Source organism: Capricornis sumatraensis, chromosome 3, assembly GCF_032405125.1.
Source record: "Capricornis sumatraensis isolate serow.1 chromosome 3, serow.2, whole genome shotgun sequence".
Classification (NCBI taxonomy): domain Eukaryota; kingdom Metazoa; phylum Chordata; class Mammalia; order Artiodactyla; family Bovidae; genus Capricornis; species Capricornis sumatraensis.
Genome location: NC_091071.1, coordinates 29,080,395 through 29,105,758, shown reverse-complemented (window position 1 = coordinate 29,105,758; position 25,364 = coordinate 29,080,395). Strand labels below are relative to the sequence as shown.

Here is a 25,364-nt window from a genome sequence, read left to right as displayed (position 1 = left end):
CCCTCTTCCCACTTCCAACCCTGGAAAACCACTAGTCTGTTTTCTGCCTCTACAGATTTGCTTTTTCTGGAAATTTCATGTAAATGGAATCATGCAACATGTGGTCTTTGGCATCTGTCTTCTTTCAAGTAGCATAATGTTTTTTAGTTTAGTTCATATTATGTCAGTGTTGCTTTCTTTTTGGTGGCTGAATAATATTCCACTGGAATGTATATCACATTTGATTAATCCATTCACTAATTAATGGACATTTAAGTTGTTTACGGTTTTGAGCTATATGAACAATGCTGCTATGAATGTATGTTTACAAATTTTTGTGTAGATTTTATGTTTTTATTTCTTTTGGATAGATAACTAGGAGTGGAATTGCTTGATCATGATGAAATTTTATTTAACACTTTAAGAAAATACCAAGTGGTTTTTCAAAGTAGCTGTATCATTTTACATTCTCACCAGCGCTATGTGAAGGTTCCTGTTTCTCCACTCCCTTTCCAACAGTTTTAATTGTCTTTTTTATTATAGCCATTCTAGTGGGTGTCAAGGGCTATCTCATTGTGGCTTTAATTGTACTTCCCTGTGCAAATGACTGATGATACTGAGCATATTTTCATGTGTTTATCAGACATTTGTATATCCTCTTTAATGAAATGCTTATTCTAATCTTTTGCCCATTTTTAAATTGGAATTTTTGTCTTGTATTTTGAATTTTAAGAGTCCTTTACATTCTGGATCCACCAGTTCGTTACCTGATATGTGATTTGCAAAATGCCACAGAATTTTTTTTTTTTTAATGAAGATTCAGTAGGTTTTTTTATTGAATAAATAGTTCTGCACTTGTTATATGCCTTTGGTTAGTTTCTGGAGTTTTGAAAAGGTTATGTTTGGCTATGTTGTCTTGTTTTGTCATTGCCTTTGGGGAGAGGACTTTCTGAGCTCTTTTCTCTGCCTTTCTGAAAGTCCCACCTACAGTTACATCTTGAACATGTAAATTCCTAGAAGATAAATTGCTGGATCAAAGAGTTTGTATATTTGTAATCTTAATAGGTGCTGACAAATTTTATCCATAAAGGTTATATCACTTTATATTCTTCTAATTTATGAGGTAAGGCCCAGTCTCGCCAATCTGTGTTATTAAACGTTCAGAATTTTGCCAGTCTAAATGAAAATGGTTTCCTGTGGTAGTTTTAACATTTCTTTCTTTGTGAGGAGGGTTGAGCATCTTGTCATATTTTAAAAGAACATTCCTTTTCTGTGAGCTTTACTCATATCCTTTGCTCATTAAAAATTTTTCATTATTGATCTTTTCTGTTGATAGGAGATTATTCCTTTGTGTGATAAGTTGCAAATACAGACTTCCTGGTATGTCATTTTGATCACTTTTGATCTTGTGTATGGTTTTCCTGGCATGTAGACGTTGATATGAATATACATATAAATACATATGCATATATTTAGTTGTTCAGTCGTGTCTGACACTTTGCGACCCCATGGACTGAAGACAGCCAGGCTGCTCTGTCCATGGGATTCTCTAGGCAGGAATGCTGGAGTGGATTGTCATGCCCTCCTCCAGGAGATCTTCCAACCCAGGGATTGAACCCAGGTCTTCCCCATTGCAGGCAGATTCTTTACCGTCTGAGCCACCATATATAATTATATAATTTATTCATCTTTTTCTGTGGCTTCAGGAGTTGGAGTGATAGGTCTCCCCCACTCCAAGACAATGGAGGGGCAATGGCATTGGCAAAGAAATGGCAATGACAAAGAAATAAATTTTCTTTTATAACCTTTATGATCTCTTTTTTAACCTTTAAATCTCTGATTCATGAGCGATTTATCCTGCTGAACTAGGTTAAGTTTTTCTCCCCCCTCCCTTTCTTCAAAAAGTCCATCTTTTAAGCTCTTAATTTGCAATTCCAGTGTTATTATATACTAAATTTCCATGCATCAGTTCAGTTCTGTTCGGTCGCTCAGTCGTATCCGACTGTTTGAGATCCCATGAATCACGGCACAGCAGGCCTCCCTGTCCATCACCAACTCCCAGAGTTCACTCAGACTCATGTCCATCGAGTCAGTGATGCCATCCAGCCATCTCATCCTCTGTCATCCCCTTCTCCTCCTGTCCCCAATCCCTCCCAGCATCAGTCTTTTCCAGTGATTCAACTCTTCGCATGAGGTGGCCAAAGTACTGGAGTTTCAGCTTTAGCATCATTCCTTCCAGAGAAACCCCCAGGGCTGATCTCCTTCAGAATGGACTGGTTGGATCTCCTTGCAGTCCAAGGGACTCTCAAGAGTCTTCTCCAACACCGCAGTTCAAAAGCATCAATTCTTCAGCACTCAGCCTTCTTCACAGTCCAACTCTCACATCCATACATGACCACTGGAAAAACCATAGCCTTGACTAGACGGACCTTAGTCTCTGCTTTTGAAGATGCTATCTAGGTTGGTCATAACTTTTCTTCCAAGGAGTAAGCGTCTTTTAATTTCATGGCTGCAGTCACCATCTGCATTGATTTTGGAGCCCATAAAAAGATGTACCAAGTTTTAGACCTTCTCTTCTGTATCATGTCTTTCTGTCTCTCACTTCAGATACTAATGTCATACTGTTTTAATCATTGAGGTTTCATAATATATTTGCATATTTCTTAAGGCTAGTAGCAGCACTCTTGCCTCTCTTTCAGTGATTTTCCAGGCAACAACTTCTTTTTTTTTTTCTTTTCTTTTGCATAGGGCTTTAGCATTAGCTTGCTCAGGTTCCCTACTCCACTTCAAAGGAAAAATGATCCTTTTTGTTCTTTTATTTCAATCATTTAAATTTTATAAGTTGAATTAGGCAGATATCTATGTGATATTGTCTTCCTGTCCAAGAATATAATATACTGTAGTTCTTCACGTCTTCATTGCAGTTCTTCAGTAATGTGTTAACATTTTCCTTATAAAGATTTTTTACATCCCCAGTTACATTTATTTCTAGATATTTTATCTTTTTTGTTGCTATTGTGAATGGGTGTTTTCTTCCATTACATCTTCTATTAATGTTTATTTGTTTAAAAGATCATAAATAAATGAAGCAATAAGTATAAGAAGAGCTTTTTTAATAGAGATAATTGTGAGACTCTGACCTTGAATTAAAACAAGCAAAAAATCAGTTAAATAGGAAGAGGATGATTGGAGAAACCATTATAATAGTAGCTACTTATATGCTGACATTTAAACTTTATCATAATCGCATTAATTTAAACTAGGGTCCTGTGACCTGTTTATAAATGAAAGAATTAAGCTTTATTGAGTTAATACACCTTGCTCAAGGTTATATAGCTTCTTAGTGATATTGCTGAATTTTGTCTCCATATCTAACTCTAGAACCTTAACTCTGAACTGATATCCTGTAGTGTACCATTCCCTGCAGAAAAGGATTTTATTAAAGGTTCATATGTATAAATTCACACCAAATTAATAAAAGCCTCACCAGTGAGTGAAATAGTCTTCATTTTTCAGTAGTTCATGTGTACCTTCCTTGGAAGACTGGAGTCAGTTCTGGGCCTCATAATTAAGAAAATGCAGATGAGCTATCTTTTAATTAGTTCATGCTAGCTGACCAGAGTTGTGAAAAGGGAAACTGTGATTTAAAATAACATGTCCCAATAAAATTTTTTTAATTAAAAAAATTAACTGTCAAATGAATTGATAGCAAGCACACAGAACACTGAGAATGATCTATGAATTTTTTAGTATTTCCACTGTTCGAAAATTAATTGAATTTTCTCTTCCTGGTGCCAAGTATAGACCCTGGATTAAGGAGTACTTACCTAGAGTAGATATTCCAGTTAAAATTGTTATGTAACACATCACCTGAAACTTACTGACTGAAACCCACAGTAGTTACTTATTATCTTCTATGGGTAAGGGATTTGAGGAGGGTTCAGCTGGGCGGTTGTGGTTTGGTCTCTGGTTTGGTTGCAGTCAGACAGTGGCTGAAAATACAACAGCAAGGGAAGGTGACTGAAATAGCTAGGGGCTACCCAGGCATTTCTGTCTCTTCACCTCATCTTAGGGCTGGTATGTGTTCTTCATGGGCTAGTTTTGGCTTCCTCACCATATAGCAGCTTCAGGGCAACTCAGCAGCTCCAAAGATGAATATTCTAAGAGACCTAGGCAGATCTATTATGACCTAATCTTATGCGACTTAGCAGCAACACCCCTTACCCTATAGCACAGACTAGCCTAAATGCAAGCAGAAGCAGCTTAGGCCTCACCTTTTGATAGGAGGAATGCCAGAGTCACGTTGTAATAAGAAGACGTAGGAATGAAGATAGTGTCATGTCTTCCTTTTGAAAATACAACCTGCCACAGTGATGGTTTCCTTTCAGTACAAGAAAGGAGCTTGTGATAGAATTCTGAGATGAAAAGAACTGTTTGTGGAGGAATGAGATGTTTTCCTCATTGGGTATGTTCTGAAGAAGGCAAGGTATCCATATAGTGTGGTTGTAATGTCTGAAATTATACTCCATTGTTGTAGAAATGATTCTGGGAATGTTTAACCTTAACTAGTTTGAACATAAGTGTTTTTTTTTTAATTTATGAGTGTGGTTACTGTGCATTAAGATGCATATTATATCACTTTGTGAAAAGTTTAGAACTTTTCTAGATAACTGTCTTTTCTAGTTTCTAATTTTCCCCCTTAATTTTCTAGATAACTTTTTTAGATAAGAATATCTTATCAAAATTACTAAAATCAACAACCTAGCTTTCCACCTTAATAAAACCAGAGAAGAAGAACAAACTAAACCTAAGGCAGGCAGGAGGAAGGAAGTGATAAAATTTAGAATAGAAATAAATAATAGAAAAAAATCAGGGAAACCAAAACCTGGGTTTTGATTAGAGTTTTTTGAAAAAAGGGACAAACCTTTAGTTAGACTAAGAAAAAAAGAGGAAAAATTCAAAGTACCAGAATCAGGAATGAAAGTGGGAACATTACTACTAACATTACGAAATAAAAAGAATTTTAAGAGGATACTGTGAACAGTGAAATGTCAACAAATTAGGTAACTCAGATGAAATGGACCAATTTTTAGAAAGATGCAAACTGCCGGAACTGATTCACGATGAATTAGAAAATCTGAGTAGACCTGTAGCAAATAAATTGAATTAGTGATGATACAACTTGCCAAAAGGGAAAGCCCAGAACCAGATGTATTCACCAGTTTAAAGAATTAACTCCATTTTTTTGTAAACTCTTCCGAAATATAGAAGATAAGGGAATATTTAACTCATTCTTTGAGGCCGATATTACATTGATACCAAAACCAAAGAGAGCACATGAAAAGAAAATCACAGACTATACCTCTTGTAAATAAGGGTTGTAGCAACCCAAATCCAGCAGCTTATAAAAGGGATCATATACCATGACAAGTGGGATATATCACAAGAATGCAAAATTTATTTAACATCTAAAAATCAATGTTATACACTATATAGCAGAATAAAGAGGGAGGGACCCACAGTTATCTTAATAAATACAGAAAAAGCATTTGACAAAATCTAACATCGTTTCGTGATAAAAACACCCAAAACACTAGGAATACAAGAGGGTGTTTCCAACCTGACAAAGGGCATCTGTGAAACACCTACAGCTAGCAGCATACTAATGGTGAGAGACCGAACGCTTCTGCACTTGGGTTAGGAACAAGAAAGGATATCCACTCTTGCCACTTGTGCTCAGCATTGTACAGTGTCTAGCCAGGGAAATAATGCAAGAAAAGAAACAAAAGGCATCTAGATTAGAAAGGATGTAAAACTGTTTAAGTGAAATGTCTAGAATATAGGCAAGTATATAGAGACAAGAAAGTGGATTAGTGGTACCAAAGGCTGTGGGGAGAAGGGGGATTAGGAGGTGACTACTAACGGGGGTGGGGTCTCTTTTAGATATCATGAGATGTTCTGAAATTAGATAGTGATGGTTGCACACCTTGTGATTGCTAAAGATCATTAAATTGTACACATTAAAATGATGGATTTTACAGTATGTGAATTATATCTCAACAACCACAAAAAATATTTATCTACAACTGTTGTTTCACAGCTGTTTGAAACTGCAGTTTTATGATGTATGCTGAAGTGTTTAATGGAGAGAAGAAATCACAACAATTTTGAAAGGACCGTGCTACAGTGAGAATAGATCATTTTGTATTTAACAGTGGCATTAGAAACTTAGGTAAAACTATACTATCTGCTAGAATGCTGTTGCAAAACTCTGAATATTAACTTTCATTTGGTTTGTACTCTGAACTGTTGTCTCAGAGTGCAGTATTAACACATTTTGCATAAAGTTAGACAGTAATGAAATGATATCTAAGAAGTAATTTGTATTAACAGATTCCAGAAACCTTGAAAAGACCAAGTTTCCAGTATGAGGTGCCCTTGGCATCAACATCAGTTTAAAAATGTTTCGTGGTTGAACCTGCCTTATCCATCTTCCTCTTGCTCAACTTGTGGGATGGGCAGCCTTCTCCCACTCCTGTGTGGGCGTGTTGAGGAGGTGACACTGAAGTCTAGTGATGGATTTCTGCCCTCACTAATTATTAAGTTATGTGCTAACCAAAGTCAGCTGTGTTTATTCTTAAATATGTTTATTCCAGTAGTAGTAGTAGTAACCATAATTATGTAGTTTAACCAAATATTATGTAAACTGATGAACTATGCATGCAAAAATGTTAAATGTCTGGGACCACAAAGCCATGTTACTTAATACTTAACTGTTAAATTGAATGTGGGCAAGAAACTAAGTTGGCTTCAGAACTGTAAAAATATAGACAGACACTGTGCTCAAAATCCTTTAAATGTTTGTTCTACTTTAAATAAATGGAAACTAGGAGTCATAGACAGTGGTAGTTTATGCCAGAGAGCTGACATCTACAGAGAGACGGCCTTGACTCTATATTGGAAGACTGGCAAACACATGGGTCTTTCTGCACTCCAACTGAAAGAAAATGTTTTACGATTTATGTATATCAGTTGTAATGATTTCCTCTGTTAATTGAGTTTTCATTTTACCCAATATCTTGTGTGGTTGCCTCAGACAAGAGGATTGCTCTTCTGAGAACTGGATTATAAGTTAGAGGACTTGTACAGAGGACTCGTGGTTCCCAGCTATGCTACTTAACTAGTCAAGATAGCTTGGACAAGTAAATTAAGCCTCATCTTTTTTCATGTATTAATATTTTGCAATACTTTGTTTAATATCTTTGCTTAAATTGAAATTCAAATTCTACTGATTTCTGATATCAAGAAGAGTAAAGAGCTTAGAAAACAGCAAAAAAAAAGACCACCCTCCTAAAAGGAGGAGGGGCCCTTACTCGTCCTTTTTCTTTGTTTTTCTCTTTTTCTCTTCTCTTCTTCCTTCCCCTCACACCTCACCTCCCTGCCTTATAGAACTTAGAAATAGGAGTACAGTATATATTTTTTATCTGTTAAGTAAAACATTTATTTAATCTGTTTATAAATATTTACTTCTTAGCTTTTAAATCAAATGCCAATTTATGGTTCATCAAAACTAGAGTTTGTTTTTAGCCTAGTGTTTGATAAATGTAGAAATCATCTCAGCTTAAAATTAATCCTCCAATCAGTTCTTATTCTCTGAGAATCATTCATTTTGGATCAACTTGGAAAATGCAATTGTTCAAGCTAAAAAGATTTGGGTTTTGGCTGTTTTACTTGTGAAACAAATAAAATTTTCTGGCTTTTTCTGTCTTTTTATATAGTGATTTAAAAGCCACATGTATTTTAAACTTTTGCTAATTCAAATTTTTATTTATACATAGATTATAATGAATATTTCAGAAAAACTCTTTACATAAATGTTAGGTACAGTACTTCAGAATGCATCACTTTGGAGAGTGTTAAGTATGCACTTTGCTCCATGTTCTGTTCATTTGAAACATGTCTGCAGTAAACAAGTTAAAAAATAAATCACTATGTTGGCGTTTTTACAGCTACAACTGCCACTTGAAGCACAGAAGAGCAGTTATGTAACTTTTTCTATACAGTGCATTGTCAGTGTTTGGTATATTTATAGGACATTTCTGCTATGTATTTAATAGCTGCACATAAAAATTCAACCACTACAAATGAAAACCCTGCTTAGAAGATGTTTATTTGAAAAAGTTATAACCTGATGTCAAAAACATGTCCTGTTTATGTGCAGTACATCTACAGCTTTAGATTTCATTTTCTTCAGCTCTAAAGTTTAATTCCGGCTACACCTTCAGGGTTTCCTAAAGTGGAACAGTTAAGAGGAGAGAGTTTCCTTCATCTGCCCTGAAGCAGATGAGGCCATTGGCTTCTATCCAGCGCTGATGTGTCATAACTGCCTGCTCGACAAGGTCTACGCACAGAGGTCACGGAACCCAGGTGCCCAGTACAGTGCCTGAGGCTCTGGACCTTCAGTGTGTGTGTAAAGAACTGTGCACGTGGAGCATTCCACAGCTGCCTCTCCCTCCTCCGCACCACTGCCTTCTCCCCCAGCAACATCTGTCTCCCAATTATTTGCTCCAACTTACTGCGCTTTGGCACATAAATGTCGTGTTACTGTGGAAGGTACATGGGCTTTAAAGTTGCAATCCTGGCTTTTATGTGAATCTGTCCATTTGCTTTATTTTTCCAAGCTTTGATTTCCTCATCTGTAAAATGAGAGTATAATACCTACCCACAGGGAGGGCATGAGAGCAAAATTAAGGAGAGTGTAAAGCAAACAGTTTCAGACTGAGTAGAAATGTAGTAGATATTCTTCCCTTTCCTTGGTTTGTCATTTTCATTTTTTAAATTAGAAAACCAGATCCCTGAGAGGTTAAGTGGTGGTGGTGGTGGTGTAGTTGCTAAGTTGTGTCTGACTCTTGTGACCGCATGGACATGCCTTCCAGGCTTCTCTATCCATAGTCTTTTCCAGGCGAGAATACTGGAGTGGGTTGCTGTTTCCTTCTTCAGGAGATCGTCCTGACCCAGGGATCGAACCCAGGTCTCCAGCACTGCAGGCAGATTATTACGGACTGAACTACCAGGGAAGCCCAGTGATTTACTTCACTAAGTAAAGAAAGTGAGAGTAAAGTCGCTCAGTCGTGTCCAACTCTTTGCAACCCCATGGACTGTAGCCTACGAGGCTCCTCTGTCCCTGGGATTTTCCAAGCAAGAGTAATGGAGTGGGTTGCCACTTCCTTCTCCAGGGGACCGAACCCGGGTCTCCCGCATTGTAGGCAGACATTTTTACCGGCTCAGCCACCAGGGAAGTCAGTAGGTAGATCACCGGTTAAGTGATTTACTTCAAGTCAAATAGCCCTTTCTTCAGCCACACCCTTTTTCCAAAGTGCCCTCGGAGGGGGCCTGCGATTTCTCACGGTGAACACTCATTCCTGCCTGCCAGCTTTTCCAGCTCTCCAAATCAGCCGCCCTCAGTTCTTTATTCTCCCTCACCTTTCATATGAGCTCATTATGAAGCCTTGAAATTTTGTCTCTGAAGTATTTTTTAAATTTATTCCCCTTTCTTTATTTCCACTGTCTTAACCTAGTCCATCATCAGTCTTTCAGCTTGAGATTTTTTTTTTCTTAACATCTTGAACTAATCAGTAATCATATTTATTTGCTTTTTTATTGAGGTATAGTTGATTTACAGTATTAGTTTTAGATGTACAACAAACATTGTGATTCAAAATATTTATAGATTATACTTAATTTATATGTGTTAGTTGCTCAGTCGTGTCTGACTTTTTGCAACCCCATGGTCTGTCCATAGAATTCTCTAGGCAAGAATACTGGAGTAGGTTGCCATTCCTTTGCCCAGGGGATCTTCCCCACCCAGGGATTGAACCCGGGCCGATCCTGCACTGCCGGCAGATTCTTTGCCATCTAAACTACAAATGAAGCCCATACTTCATTTATGGTAATTATCAAATATTGGCAGTACTCCCTGTGCTACACAATATATCCTTGTAGCTTATTTATTTACATGTAGTAGTAGTAGTTTGTCTGTTTTAATCCCTTACCCTTGTCTTGCCCCTTGGCCCACTTCCAACCTATACCTGTGAATCTATTTCAGTTTTCTTGTATTCATTTGTTTGTTTTATTTTTCAGATTCCATGTATAAGTGGTAACATACAATTTTTGTCTCTCTGAGTTACTTCACCAAATGTAACACTCTCTAGGTCCATCCATGTTGTTGCAAACGACATTTTCCATTCTGTTTTGTGGCTGAGTAATATTCCATTCTATACATATACTGCATTTTTATCCACTTGTCTGTTGATTGATCCTTAGGCTGCTTCCATGCCTTGGCTATTGTAAATAGTGTTGCTGTGAACACTGGTGTATATGTATCTTTTCAAATAAGTGTTTTCATTTTCTTCAGGTATATACCCAGTAGTGGAATTGTTGGATCATATGGTAGCTCTGATTTTAGTTTTCTGAGGAGCCTCCATGCTGTCTTCCATAGTGGCTGCACCAGTTTACACTCTCACCAACAGTGAACAAGGGATCTCTACATCCTTGCCAACGTTGGTTATTCAGCGAGATTTTTATCGGTAGCATACTTCTGCCAGAATGATCTTTCTAAAATACACATCTGATCATATCACTGTTTCTCAGAATCCACGTTTCTTGACAGTTGTGCTTTAATTTGCTGCACCAGCCCTGTCTTTGCTTCTCCATGTTTTGCTTTTTCTATACTGGCCCTGTTGGACGTTTTGATATTAGGTGATAGCTGTTCATACCATTGCACTCTTACTAGTGAGAAAAAAACTTCTGTGTCTGCAAAGTCCTCTTCACCCTGGGAGACTTTCCTGACTTACCCAAATACAGTTAGACATTTAATTCTTTTGGTTTCCACAGCACTTTGTACCTACTTATATTCTATTGTTTTTTACACATGCTATAATAATTTGCTTCTGACCTCTCGTCTCACTCATTGGGCAAATGATTTATCCTGTCTTTAAAATTAGGGAGTTCCACTAGATCAGTGATTGTCAGCACTGGCTACACATTAGAATCACTCTATTCAAGCAGTTGTATCAAAATCTCTAGAGACCCTCTCCTTTATCCTACCTATTAGGAATTTTAAGTTACTCAAATGATTATCATATTGTGAAGAAGACTGAAAAGCACTTATACTAGACAGATTCTAAGATACCTTTCAGCTAAAATGTTGTTATTCTGCAAACTTGTATAGTCTGAAAATATAAATGCATTCAAGTGATCAAAACAGGAATTAAATTAGAAAAAATAAGGGAAATACTTTTCATGGTAAGAGTTAATGAAAACAATATGTAGTGAAGTAATATTTGTATTGAAAAATGTGCTTTTAGAACTCTGATTTTTTGGTTTCATCCTAATTGCTAAAAGTGACTATGGACAGATGGGATAAAATGTTCTTTTTTGTGGTTCTTTTTTTCCTCGGTTATAAAACTGAAAGGTGAATGTTACTTATACAAAAATGTAAACAGACTTGATCCTAAATTCTTGATAACATTAAGGAATTTAACGTTTAACGTTAAGGAATTTAACAGTATAGAAACAGCAGCATAATATTTAGAAAACATCTTCACAGATACAGTTGACGGCAATTGTATATATATATGTTCTTACATTTGTAGATAAATCTTGAGCTCTTAACATTGCATGTTTAGCAGATTGCCACCAGGAGCTTTCAAGGAAAAATTGATAGCATAAAATAACCCAGGGTTACTACCGCTAAGTTAACCAGTACAATGACTCAAAATTGTGTTTTTCAGAAGTCATTTGATGTGAAAATTTCAATTTGTTTGATCATAAGACCCCATAGTAAATACTCTTCTAATGCAGAGATTACTTTTTGGTCAACTTTGTCTTTGAACTTCTTGATCCAAGTTTTATCTTATTTGAGTTTAGAAATTTATTTTTGCTGTCTATTAGCCAGATGTTTCCCTAATGTTTGTAACTTGGGGCTGCTTTGACTCATTAAAAAGACTCTGATGCTGGGAGGGATTGGGGGCAGGAGGAGAAGGGGACGACAGAGGATGAGATGGCTGGATGGCATCACGGACTCGATGGACATGAGTCTGAGTGAACTCCAGGAGACGGTGATGGACAGGGAGGCCTGGCGTGCTGCGATTCATGGGGTCGCAAAGAGTCGGACACAACTGAGCGACTGAACTTAAAGGGCAGAGACAACAGTTTGCTGTTGATAAAACATTTTTTTTTTGTTGAATGTATTTGGATATTCTACCTGTCTGCATTTGGCTGATTATATATTAAGCTTCTGAAGTTTGATGTTCTTTGAACCCTTTATTATTTCACATTTCTTTTATATAGCAGTGATTATATACTACTTATAATCTTTCATTTGAATTAGTCATTATGAGCAATAAGGTACAATGAAGAGATATTTGACTTTGGACTTCGCTTGATTCAAAACATATGTTAGCACTGATTTGGGAACTACCTTAGCCCAGCATCTTTATGGCATCCGGTCCCATCACTTCATGGGAAATAGATGGGGAAACAGTGGAAACAGTGTCAGACTTTATTTTTCTGGGCTCCAAAATCACTGCAGATGGTGACTGCAGCCATGAAATTTAAAGACGCTTACTTCTTGGAAGAAAAGTTATGACCAACCTAGATAGCATAGTCAAAAGCAGAGACGTTACTTTGCCAACAAAGGTCCGTCTAGTCAAGGCTGTGGTTTTTCCAGTGGTCATATATGGATGTGAGAGTAGGACTGTGAGGAAGGCTGAGCGCTGAAGAATTGATGCTTTTGAACTGTGGTGTTGGAGAAGACTCTTGAGAGTCCCTTGGACTGCAAGGAGATCCAACCAGTCCATTCTGAAGGAGATCAGCCCTGGGATTTCTTTGGAAGGAATGATACTAAAGCTGAAACTCCAGTACTTTGGCCACCTCACACGAAGAGTTGACTCATTGGAAAAGACTCTGATACTGGGAGGGATTGGGGACAGGAGAAGGGGACGACAGAGGATGAGATGGCTGGATGGCATCACCGACTCAATGGACGCGAGTCTGAGTGAACTCCGGGAGTTGGTGATGGACAGGGAGGCCTGGCGTGCTGCAATTCATGGAGTCGCAAAGAGTCGGGCACGACTGAGCGACTGAACTGAATAAGATCATTATTGGTGTTATTTTGACTCCATTGAGAAAAAAAGCTTTGAGTGAATCGATAGATGAACATATAAGAGTGATGCCTCTTTTTTTTTTCCTATATTATTTTCTCTGTCTCTGGTGTAGTATGAAGAGGTTTGGCTTTTGAGAGCAGAAGCCATATCCCAGCTTGATCTTCCTAGTATTGTGTGTGCTTTGACCTGGTATTGGATAAATGTTGAATTAGTTTCATTTTGGAATAAAGTTATGTGTGAGGATATGTCAGATATAAACTCCATGCTCATTCATTCTGTCAGTTCTAGACAAATTATTATTTTATCACAGTTTGTCTTATTAAAGTGGAATGATTGCTTTACTTTCATAACAATTAATAGATTATAACCCAATGAAAGAATTCATTCTAATGCCGTTTCTTTCACATCTCAATTAGATAGTGTTGGACAGAGAATATTTATTTATTTATGATATCGGATTTCACTTTCAAATGAAAATTATCAACCGTTTAAGTAGACATTAGATGACGTCCTGCAAATTTGGTAATAGAATTTCAGAATAGAAAGAGTATGTACTCCATCAAAAATGTTTGGGAATATTAAGTTAAAATTTTTGAACACTTTTTCTTTTGCTACATTTTGTTAAGATTTTAACTTATAATTTTCTTAATTTGGAGGAATGCGTGGGAGTTTAAGGTGAGCATAATGTCAAGATATAATAAGTTTGAAAAAAAAAGTTTAAGGAGCAGATAATAGTGCATGGAAATATTTTAAAACTTTATGTTTAAAGAATTTTCCAAATCATTAGTGCTAAAGTTCAGAGTTTGTACATCTTGCCATTAAAAGGGCATTATGGTACTTGTGTCTTAGAATTAATTTGCTATTAACAGATCTTATTTTATATAAATAATTTGGAATGAAAATTCATAATTTGGAAAAATTCTGAGTCATTTTATTATTTCATAGCAAAATAAGTCATTGTATATGCAAATTCACCTACCTGCTGCTGCTGCAGCACATCCTTTTTTAAAAACTTTTTTAATATATTTTAATTTATTTATTTTAATTGGAGGCTAATTACTTTACAATATTGTACTGGGTTTTGCCATACATTTACATGAATCAGCCATGGGTGTACATGTGTTCTCCATCCTGAACCCCTCTAACACATCCTTTTGAGATCTGCTTTAATTGATGTGAATGTCTTCCAGCCTTTCTGGGCATTTTGTCGAATGACCTGTCTTTTTCTGTCTATATACTTACACCCTATATATGTTTTCATATTTAAAAGTGACATTTCTACATTTTTAGACTTTGAAAAATCCATTCTGTCAATCTTGCTCTTAGTCATTGTTTATTAGTTCATTTACATTTAACATCATTATCGAGAAAGCTGAATTTAGGTCTGCTGTTTTACTATTTGCTTTTGTTTGTCCCATGTCTTTCTTGTTTCTCTGTTCTTTCTTGAATTAAATGAGTATTATGTAAATTCCTTTTTTAATATTCCTCTTGGCTTTTTATATTCCTATTGGCTAAAACTGGGTTTTTAAATTTTTAAATGGTTTTTCCAGAAATTATAATATACAACCTTCTCAGTCTGTTTCAAATTAAAATCATACAACTTCCTTATAATATATATAGAAATATAAAACTGCAGTAATATGATTATCCTTCCCCCATCTTTTATACTATAATTGTCATATATGTTACATCTACATACTTTATAAACCCAATAACACAGTGTTATAATTTTTACTTAGAAAGGTAATATTAAGGAAATCAAGAGGAAAAAACTAGTATATTTATCTACTTGTTTACCACCTCTGATGCTTTTCATTGCTAAGACCCAAGTTTCTATTTGGTATTACTTCCCTTCAGCCTGAAGAAATTCTTTTAACATTTCTTGTAGTGTGTGTCTCCTGGTGACGATTTTGCCTTCATTATTAAAGGGTATTTTTGTTGGGTGTGGACTTCTGGATGGACAGTTGTGGAGACTCTGGATTCTCTAGAATAAGGTTCCCTCTTACAGTATTATTTTATTTTAGTAGGCCGTTAACTTGGCTAAACTCACTTTTGCAAACTCTTATCTTTCCAATGGTGAGCAGCAGGTAAAATCTCAGCTCTTTCCTTTTTGCTTTAATAAAAGGAGTTAGGAGTTTGTCCTGCATGTGCATAATTTAGGCGTCAGCCAGAGAAGTGGGCAGTTTATACACAGAATTTAGAACCTCCTCCTCTATGGGTCTCTCCTTTTTGGGAACTCTTTTAATATACAGTGTGTCAAGAGGTGGATCTGCATGTCCATGGTCAATTGGCTTGCAACAAAGGTGCAGAGACAGTTCAGTGGAGAAAAGATAACCTTTTCAACAAATGGTGCTGGAACAAAAAAAATACCTTATCCCAGAAACAAAAAGTTGTAATTCATATATCGTAGCAGATATAAAAGTTAACTCAAAGTGGATCATGGACTTAAATGTAAAATCTTAAACTATAAAACATCTAGAAGAAAACATAGGAGATCATCTTTGTGATCTTGGGTTAATCAAAGGTTTTTATGTGATACATAAAAGAAAAAATTGCTAAATTTGGCTTCATAAAGTTAAAAACATCTGTTCTCTACAGAGCACTGTTAAGAACACAAAAAGATAAGCCATAGACCAGGGAAGAATACAGGCATACCTCAACAATATTGCAGGTTTAGTTCCAGACCACTGTGGTAAAGCAAATACCACAGTAAAGCAAGTCACACAAATTTGGGTTTCCCAGTGTATATATAAGTTTACACCATACCGTAGTTCATTACATGTGTAATAGCATTATGAGTGAAAAGACCGTTGATATATCGTAATAAAAATTTTTTTTGTTGTTGTTCAGTCTCTTAAGTCATGTCTGACTCTGCCACCCCACGGACTTCAGTACACCAGCCTTCCTTGTCTTTTACTATTTCCTGGAGTTTGCTCAGACTCATGTCCATCAAGTCAGTGATGCCATACATTTCATCCTCTGTCGTCCCCTTCTCTTCCTGCCCTCAATCTTTCCCAGCATCAGGGTCTTTTCCAGTGAGTCACCTCTTCACCTCAGGTGGCCAAAGTATTGGAGCTTCAGCATCAGTCCTTCCAGTGAATATTCAGGATTGATTTCCTTTAGGATAGACTGGTTTGATCCCCTTGCTGTCTAAGGGACTCTCAAGAGTCTTCTCCAGCAACACAGTTCGAAAGGATCAATCTTCAGTGTTCAGCATTCTTTATAATCCAGCTGTCACACCCGTATATGACTACTGGAAAAACCATAACTTTGACTGTACGGATCTTTGTCAGCAAAGCAATATCTCTGCTTTTTAATACACTGTCTAGGCTTTGTCATAGGTTTTCTTTCAAGAACACCTTCATGGATCACAGCCTTGTTGTGGCGAAGGGGCTTGCATAACTCAATGAAGCTTTGAGCCATGCCATGCAGAGCCACCCAAGATGGATGAGTCACGATGAAGAGTTCTGGCAAAGTATGGTCCACTGTAGGAGGAAATGGCAACCCACTCCAGTATTCTTGCTTGGAGAACCCCATGAACAGCACGAAAAGACAAAAAGATAATATCAGAAGATGGTCCCCACACGTCGGAAGGTGTCCAGTATACTTCTGGGGAAGAACAGATGGCAATTGCTAGTAGGAGATTTTAGTAATAAGTATTTTCCATAGGACTGGAAAAGGTCAGTTTTCATTCCAGTCTAAAAGAAGAGCAATGCCAAAGACTGTTGAAACTGCTGTAGAGTTGTGCTCATTTCACTTGCTAGCAAGGTAATGCTTAAAATCCTTCAAGCTAGGCTTTAGCAGTGTGTGAACCCAAAACTTCCAGGTGTACAAACTGAAGTTAGAAAAGGCAGAGGAATCAGAGATCAAATTGCCAACATTCATTGGATTTTCCCATAGAAAAGGAATTCCAAAAAAAAGATCTGCTCCTGAGAAACCTGTATGCAGGTCAAGAGGGAACAGTTAGAACCCTACATGGAGCAACAGACTGGCTCAAAATTGGAAAAGGAGTATGTCAAGGCTGAATATTGTCATCCTGCTTATTGAACTTCAGTACAGAGTACATCAATGCAAAATACCAGGCTGGATGAATCACAAGCAGTAATCAAGATTGCTGGGAGAAATATCAATAACCTCAGATATGCAGATGACACCACTCTAATGGCAGAAAGTGAAGAGGAACTAAAGAGCCTCTTGATGAAGGTGAAAGGAGAGTGGAAAAACTGGCTTAAAATTCAGCATTCAAAAAACTAAGATCTTGGCATCTAGTCCCATCGCTTCATGGCAAATAGATGGTGAAAAGTGGAAACAGTGACAGATTTTAATTTCTTGGGTTCCAGAATCACTGAGGATGGTGACTGCAGCCATGAAACACTTGCTCCTTGAAAGGAAATCTGTGATAAACCTAGCAGCGTATTGAAATTAGCCTAATGGGCCTCATTTCAGTATTGCTGTATACTGGGGAATAGGGAGGCCCAGAGAGAGAGAGAGAGAGAGAGAGGCAGTGGCCATTGCTAAAGCCATCAGAATGTATAACATTTATCAGTGAAGGTGGCCATCTTATGTGGCACCCCGAATAGTTTCAGCAGTGATATTGAAGATCACTGACCATAGACCACCATAACAAATTTAATGATAAAGAAGTTTGAAATGTTTCAAGAATTACCAGCACCACAGAGTGAGCAAATGCTGTTGGAAAAATGGCGTCAATAGACTTGCCTGATGCAGAGTTGTCATAAACTTTCAAGATTTGTTTTGTTTTTAAATGTAGTATCTGCAAAGTGGAATCAAGTAAAGCACAATAAAACAAAGTATGCCTATGTTTACAAGTCACATGTCTGATAAAGAACTTTTGTCCAGAATATGTAAAGAGTTCTTGAAACAATAATAAGAAAATAAAAGCATCTATTTAAAAATTAGCTGAAGATTTGTTCAGATACTTACCTGAAGAAGATATACAGATGACAAATAAGCACATTGAAATATGCTCAACATAATTAGGGAAATGCAAATTAAAACAAGATACCACTACACACCAATTAAAAAAACTAAAAATTTTAAAACTGGCCATAATCAAGTGTTGGCAAGGATGTAGACCAACTAGAATTTTCGTCACTGCTGGTAGGAATGCACAGTGGCACAGCTATTTTGAAAAATAGTTTGTTAGTTTCTTTAAAATTTATATATGCAGCTGCCATACAATCTAGCCTTTCACTGCTATTTATCGAAGAGAAGTGAAAGCATCTATACATATAAGAACATTGATTGCATCTTAATTTGTAAGAGTCAAACACTGGAATTAACTCAGATGTCCATCAATAGGAGAGTGGATGAACACACTGATTCAGGATGCTACTAAGCAGGCAGCCTATCAGATGCTTTGCCATCACTTGATACGGACCATCATCCTTTTAGCTTTCAGCTTTCTCTACAGTTTTCTTTTTGCCTGCTGCCCAGCCCCTAAGCCAGTATAACATATTTAGGGTTTTAATTGTGGCTTTGGTACTTCTGTTCCCGAGTTTCTGTATTAGTCAGAATGAGCCAGGTTATGCTATGATAGTAAATAATCCCAAATTTCACTGACTTAAAGTTTTGTCTCTTTGCTGTGAACTGTATGTCTATTGTGGGTTGGCTGAGAGTTGTGTTCTCTGTTCTCACTCTGAGACCTAGGCTGATGGAGGAGTCTTTATCTGAAACATTGCTGGTTGCTGGGAATGTGGACTTAAGTATTAACACCAATAGCTGTAACTTCCTTTGATGCATAGATAAAAAGTATGCAAAATACCTTTCTGTATTTATTTACGTAGGTAAACATGTTTTAAAATGGGAGGTATATTATTCCTGTATGTTGGACAAGGAACCTGAATCCAAAGAGAGGAAAAGGAATGGCAGTTGCCACACAGCAGTGAAACAACGAGAACTCAGGGTTCCCATTTTAATACTTTTGTGCAAATCAGAAAAAGAAAAGTACCATCTATTCACACTTTCTTTATTTTGTCAGTCTCTCCAGCAGACCACATTTAAGAGGCGTCTCATACCAGCTGCTGCCGGTGGCAGGGACACAATGGATCACACAGGGGCACTGGACACCGAGGATGAGCTGGGACCTTTAGCCCATCTCGCTCCAAGTCCTCAAAGTGAAGCCGTTGCCCACGAATTCCAGGAACTCTCCTTACAGTCCAGTCAGCACCTGCCTCCTCTTAACGAAAGGAAGAATGGTGAGTTCAGTGTGTGCATGGGAGCTTGCCTTTTTGTGAGCCAGTGTACCCTCTGGTAGTAATTTGTTGGTCAGTTCCACTGAGCAGCCTGTTCCTGAGGAGAGAACCTCAGAGGGGTGCTGGCTGGTTTTGAGTAACAGCCAGGGTTTCACATGCCATTCAGTTCTTTCATCATTTCCCCAGCATCTCTAGTAGTAACATTATCTTTGGAAATAAGTTTTAGGTTCAGCCACTTTAGCACAAGCAGAAGGTCTCAGGCTAGCGTAGCATTGGAAAGCAGCTTTCTGTGCTGACTCCGGGAAGATAGACTGGACTTGACTAGATTCTCCTGCCATGTTCCCTGTCTCCAGTGTGCTGCACCTTAACTGTAGAATTGCCAGCATTTGCGCTCTCAGTGATCACTAAGAAAACAAGAATTTCTTGAGTATTTTTTATATTAACGAGGATAGGATATGGCTGTATTCTCAGTCTTCAGCTGGCTCATACTTGTATACAAAATGAATAGTTTCTGTTCTTTGTTACCTGTTCCGAAAATTCTCTTGATTAATCAAAGACTTTCTGGAGTCTCCAGAAGGCACAGTACTGTCAGTTTTTAACAAAAATGAAGAGAGATAGATGAGATACATCTGCTTTATAATACTTAAAACATAAAAACTAACAAAGTGTTAAAATTTACAAACAGCGTATATATCAAAGGGCAGAATTAAGAATTTCAACTGGATTTGCCACACTTCCATAGTTCTCATGAATCTTCCATTCTTAAATGTGTATTTTAATTAAAAGCCAGAAGAAATAAAACTTGCCCTGTGGAGCACTTCTGTATGTATCTTGTTATATCTTTCTGGGTTCTAAGTGTTTCCTGATCCTTTTCAAATAATGGCCTTTTCTTATTCAGGAAAATGGGTTTAAGACACTGCTATTCTCAGCTCTTCAGTACCTGATTTTGGGTGGAGTGTCCTTATTCTCCCTTCCAACAAGATATGTGATGTGTATTGGGCACAACCCTTGTCTGTGCAGTTGGTATAAAGCAGCATCTTGCTCAGGCCTGTCAAAGCTGTCTGGAGGCTATGGTTAGGTGGTAATTGCTTTAGAACCTTCAGTCATTTAGGAGCCTAGCTTTGTCTTAGACAGTAGGGTAGAATATAACCACATTTACTGAAACATGACTAAATTGACCACATTTACACAGTATACTTAGACCAGTATCATATTCAAATTATTTCCCTCAAAAAAACCCAAAATGAATTGAACTTGTATAAAATTTCAATAATATACAGTCGCTCAAGAAAATAGTCATATGTAGCAGAGGAGGGAGGTGTAAGGGGAAAGGTTTTGCTTTGTGGGAATTTTACTTGATGCAGCTTGCTGCATTCCCTTGCAAGAGTGTTCTCTTGAATATTTATGCCTGAACATAAGGTAAACCCCAGATATGAGCTGGTTTTCCCCTTATAAAGTTTTAGAGTGAGGGAGATGAAATGGTAGAAATTTGAATTCATTAATTTAGTTACATGTATATAATTAACACCACATATTATGAAGCAGTGCAATAATATAGAGGATTTGCTTTATCCACACTCATATTTCATAAAATCATCTTGCCTAAACTCTGTGTGTTTGTGCGGTGTTTTTATCATCAGTAGGAACCCCCCCTGCATCATTCGTGCAGCACTGAAATCCAGGGTGCATCTTCGTTTGTGTCTCTCTCGTTTGAGTTATACTGGTTTTTAGATTCATGCACAATCTGACACTGAAGGTTTTATGTCTAAACCGCAAGTACCATTCACAGAACAGTGGGGCTGTTTTTCATGTGTCCTGCAGTGTTGTATTTATAATCACTCATGTTTGATTTGCAATTGGTCATAACATTTTATGAGCCTGTAATTTCTGTTATAGAATTTAATCATCTTTTTTTTTTTTTTTTTTTTCTGTGTAGGTAATACATGTAACGGGTTTAAAATGTAGGGGATACCAATGACTACACAGTGAAAAGTCAGTTACTCTCCCGGTCTTGTCCCGCAGCTACCCAGTTACTTCTCCAGAATTAATTGCTCTTACTTGTGTCCTTTCTGAGAGAATGGTATTTGACTGCCTTTTTAAAAGCAGCGTCTGAAAATCTTCTTTCTTTGTAACAACAACCAACACTTCATTTTAAGCTTATCTGGAAATAATGTGTTGGTTCTGTTCTTCCTTTTTTCCCCTGATTCTATGAAAACATTTCTATAAACAGACTAAAACTAGCTTCTAGGGAAGTTGATTTTTAAGCTAATGCATTCTCCTCAAGTGCTTTTTTGTTCAAGATTAAGTAAATTAAAGAGCATCTCATTATACACTGTGTAAGGACTCAAATATAGACAGTCTCCTCTTTCTTAATATGTGACTTCAGAAAGTTAAAAATCTTACCTTATATTCAGGCATATTATACTCTAATTTCAAGTTTATGAAATGTTAGCTTAATTTGCATATACCTTCCAAGACGTAAATGAATTGTTGTACAGCTGTCAAAAGTACAGGTTTTTGGATACGGGAATGTGAAGAGTAGATCCACATTAAACAATCTAGATGGAAAAACCATACCTTTCTTACTTTGGTGATTTTTTAGTGTTTATTCTTCATCTTTTTAGGTCTTCTTAATGCCATCTTTAAATCATACCATGTACAAAATGTAGATGTTAGCCTCAAAATTAATTAATAGGAAGTACTATATTGGGCTTCCCAGGTGGCGCTGGTGGTAGAGCCCTGCCAATGCAGGAGACATAGGAGATGCGGCTTCTATCCCTGGGTTGGGAATATCCCTGGAGGAGGGCATGGCAACCCCTCCAGTATTTTTGTCTGGAGAATCCCACGGACAGAGGAGCGTGGCAGGCTACAGTCCATAGGGTTGCAAAGAGCTGGGGACAACTCAAGCGACTTTAGCATACATAGCACAGAATGTTTAGATATTTTGAAATAATCAAATATAGATTTTTTGTGTGTGTGATTATGTTTTATTGTTGTTTGCTAAGCTTTTGAATTTTGCATGTTAGAATTACTTTCTTTTGGAGAGGAAATGAAGATATTTCAATTTGGGGTTGGTATGTAGACAGATTGTATCACTAAATAGTTTGTAAATAAACTTTATAAGGAAAATGAAGTTGATACCAAAGTACAGTAATGAGTCTAGGATCGTCCCTTATTTTTGATTAAAACTGACATTGGCAGTAGTAGTGGAGTGACAGAATATTCCCACTGCTGGGGTAAATATGAAAGATGTTTAGTAAAGGTAAGCTAGGGCTTTCCTTTACCCTTGAATGTGGGCAAAATATCTCAAGTTAATGGCATTTCAGCAGTAAGTGTACTGTTTAGGCAATTAACTCTTCCCAACAGGACAGTCTTCCATAAAGGAAAGTAGATATACTTTTACTAAATAACGTACCTTTACTAAAACAATGCATGTTGTTCAGTTGCTAAGTCATGTCTAACTTTTTGCGACCCCATGAACTGCAGCATGCCAGACTCCCCTGTCTCTCAGAGTCTGCATACACAGGAAAATTGAGCTCTGTTTTGACATAATATATACATAATAGATCCATTTTCACGTTTCCATGTTAACATTCCTTTAGATGGTTAACACTGAGAAAAAGAGGGTTTTCAGTCAGAGGGAAAGTTACTTCTTTTATTGTTTATAAAAGAAAGCCTTAGGTACTCTAAGGTGAATTTCACTTAGAAAAGCAGGGAAAGGCAGAATAGATGGAAACAACATACCTGAAAGAGCTACAGCTCTTTGTCTGTGCCCACACTTAGCTGAGACCATGAGGAAGAAGCTTTTCATTCATGAGGTCATTTAAGACTGATAAGTGTGCTGGTTGGTGAACTTAAGCTTTTAGCTCACTACCAGCATTATCACAGAGTAAACCAATAAGTTGACATAGATTCCCCCCTCATAAAGAGTTCCTGATTTTAGGACTTCTTTGCACGTCTCTGAAGATCTCATCATGTTAACATGACTACAGACATCCCACAGGCCACCTGTCAGTATCATGTACTGGGAAAATGAGTATCTGCCACCTTTCCCTTTCTGTATTAGCAGGCTTTTTGAAACTGTATGTACTACTAAATAGTCCTGTGTTTTAGGCCTTCATAGAGAAGAGTGACTTATTTGTTATTCTTACTTTAAACTTTGGTATCATTGGTTACTGCACTTATTAGGTCTTTGAGCTTGTGGGCCCATCTTGAAAACTTTTTAAAAAGATTTTCCATCTGTTAAATGGGTCACACTGAACAGTTTTAGACTTTGCTTGTTCTGTTCCAGATGGCCACTTATTAGAGAGAAAATAATTTATTCCAAAGTTTCTTACATGCAAGGAATTCAAGGTGGCTCTTTACATTGGATTCAATACAGGTATTAATGCAGAGGCAAACAGTCTGAACTTTGCATGGAGCCCAGTCAAAGGAAATTGCGCGCCTTATACCATAGAAAATAAGTTGTATATGTTCATAGCTGATCTTTTCTATGGGTTTTACTTTGAAAACAATTCCCCACAGCTCATTAACCTTTAGACTTTACTGTCAGTCTAGGTGTTTGGAAGAGCACAAAAGTGCTCAGGATTTGTCTTGTGTAAAACCCTGTTTTGTAGAATATGAACCAGCTGATATGGACTAGTAAAGGTTGGTGAAAGAGAAGATAGTTCTATTTTTCTCTGGAGCAAACAGTGAGACATGAAATTCTCATAGTGTCACAACTGGGAATGAAACAATTGGATGCTGAGTAGCCAAGACGTGAAACTGTAGGATTCTTGCTTTCTCTTTTTGTAACTAGAGGTAATAGAAATGAATAATTTTATGTAGAATTGTTTTGTCATTGACTTTAACATATTTAGGTTCTTCAATATTTGAAATAATTCTCAAGGATATTGATAAACATTCTGATACATTTAGATAGATTTCTCTTCTGACTCTCAAGAGTTACTGAGGAGTACTTGGACTAAGAGAAATATGTACTCTCTAACTGTAATTTTCCTTAGTTTTTATTATATTTTTAAAATTAGTCTTTAGGATGTAAACTAAACACAATTAAAGGTTTTAAAGTTAGCTACAAACTTCTGGGCAGCTGCAAATGAAATTCTTGATTAATTGTGGCAGCTCTCATTCTTTTTGTTTATGACGATTTCTTGGAGCCTTCAAAATGAAAAGGAAGCCGTGTAAGTAGCTTAAGGGTGAGGTCCTCTCTTTCACAATGGTCTTTATAAAGTCTCCTATTAAATAGCATGTTTTGTTTCACAGTGTAAATAAGCACCTGTAACCCTGTCCACCTTCCTTTTTCTACTGTGGATTTCTTATTTGGATAGTTTTGCTGTTACTGAGAGTTTCGTTTGCTTCAGTGCATTGCTGGACACACCCAGACAAAGCATACATCGAGGGAGGGTGGAGGCTGGACATGAGCTCACAGCCTCCGTTTGTAGCGGCAGTGTCAGAACACTAACTTAGGAGTGCTTTAGTTATCATTATCACCGAGGGGATGGGTGAGGCTTACTACAGTTTCAGAAACACATCAACAAGACCACAGGCCCCAGTTACAGTGCCCTTGAAGCCTCATTTTGAGTTATTCTTCCAGTCTTAAAAATTGTGTCCTCTTGGAAAAATTCCTTTGAAATGTCAACAATTAACATTTATTATAAAAAAAAAAACCATTTATTATAAGTAAGCTTTAGAACATAATAGTAGTTAGCAGTTTAATCCAGTATGAGACGTCATTGTCTTAAACCACATTTATGTAAGATTTTTACAAGACTTTTCTAGAGTCATGTAAGTACATTTTTTTCTTATATAGGTTTGATAATTTTTGTAAAACTAGAGTCCACCATATGATGTATATTAGTCACTGGAGCAGTGAATAAACTGAATCAATTTATTGAGAAACAGTCTCTCTCCTGTCCCTCAGAATGCAATTTTTAAAAAGAACATATGTAATATGAATGATTAGTTAATAAATGTTACTCAGTTATAATTCCCTATCTACTTAGGC

General features: G+C 37.0%; 1 protein-coding gene across 1 annotated transcript in view; it reads left to right on the top strand.

The window, feature by feature from the left end:
* The window catches only part of MRTFB (myocardin related transcription factor B), a 209,789-nt gene that overhangs the window by 60,312 nt on the left and 124,113 nt on the right, over nt 1–25,364 (top strand). Inside the window, exon 3 of the mRNA XM_068967980.1 lies at nt 19,147–19,363. Within this exon, the coding sequence (XP_068824081.1) occupies nt 19,210–19,363 (154 nt within the window). The 5' untranslated portion in view covers nt 19,147–19,209. The remainder of the gene's footprint in view (nt 1–19,146; nt 19,364–25,364) is intronic.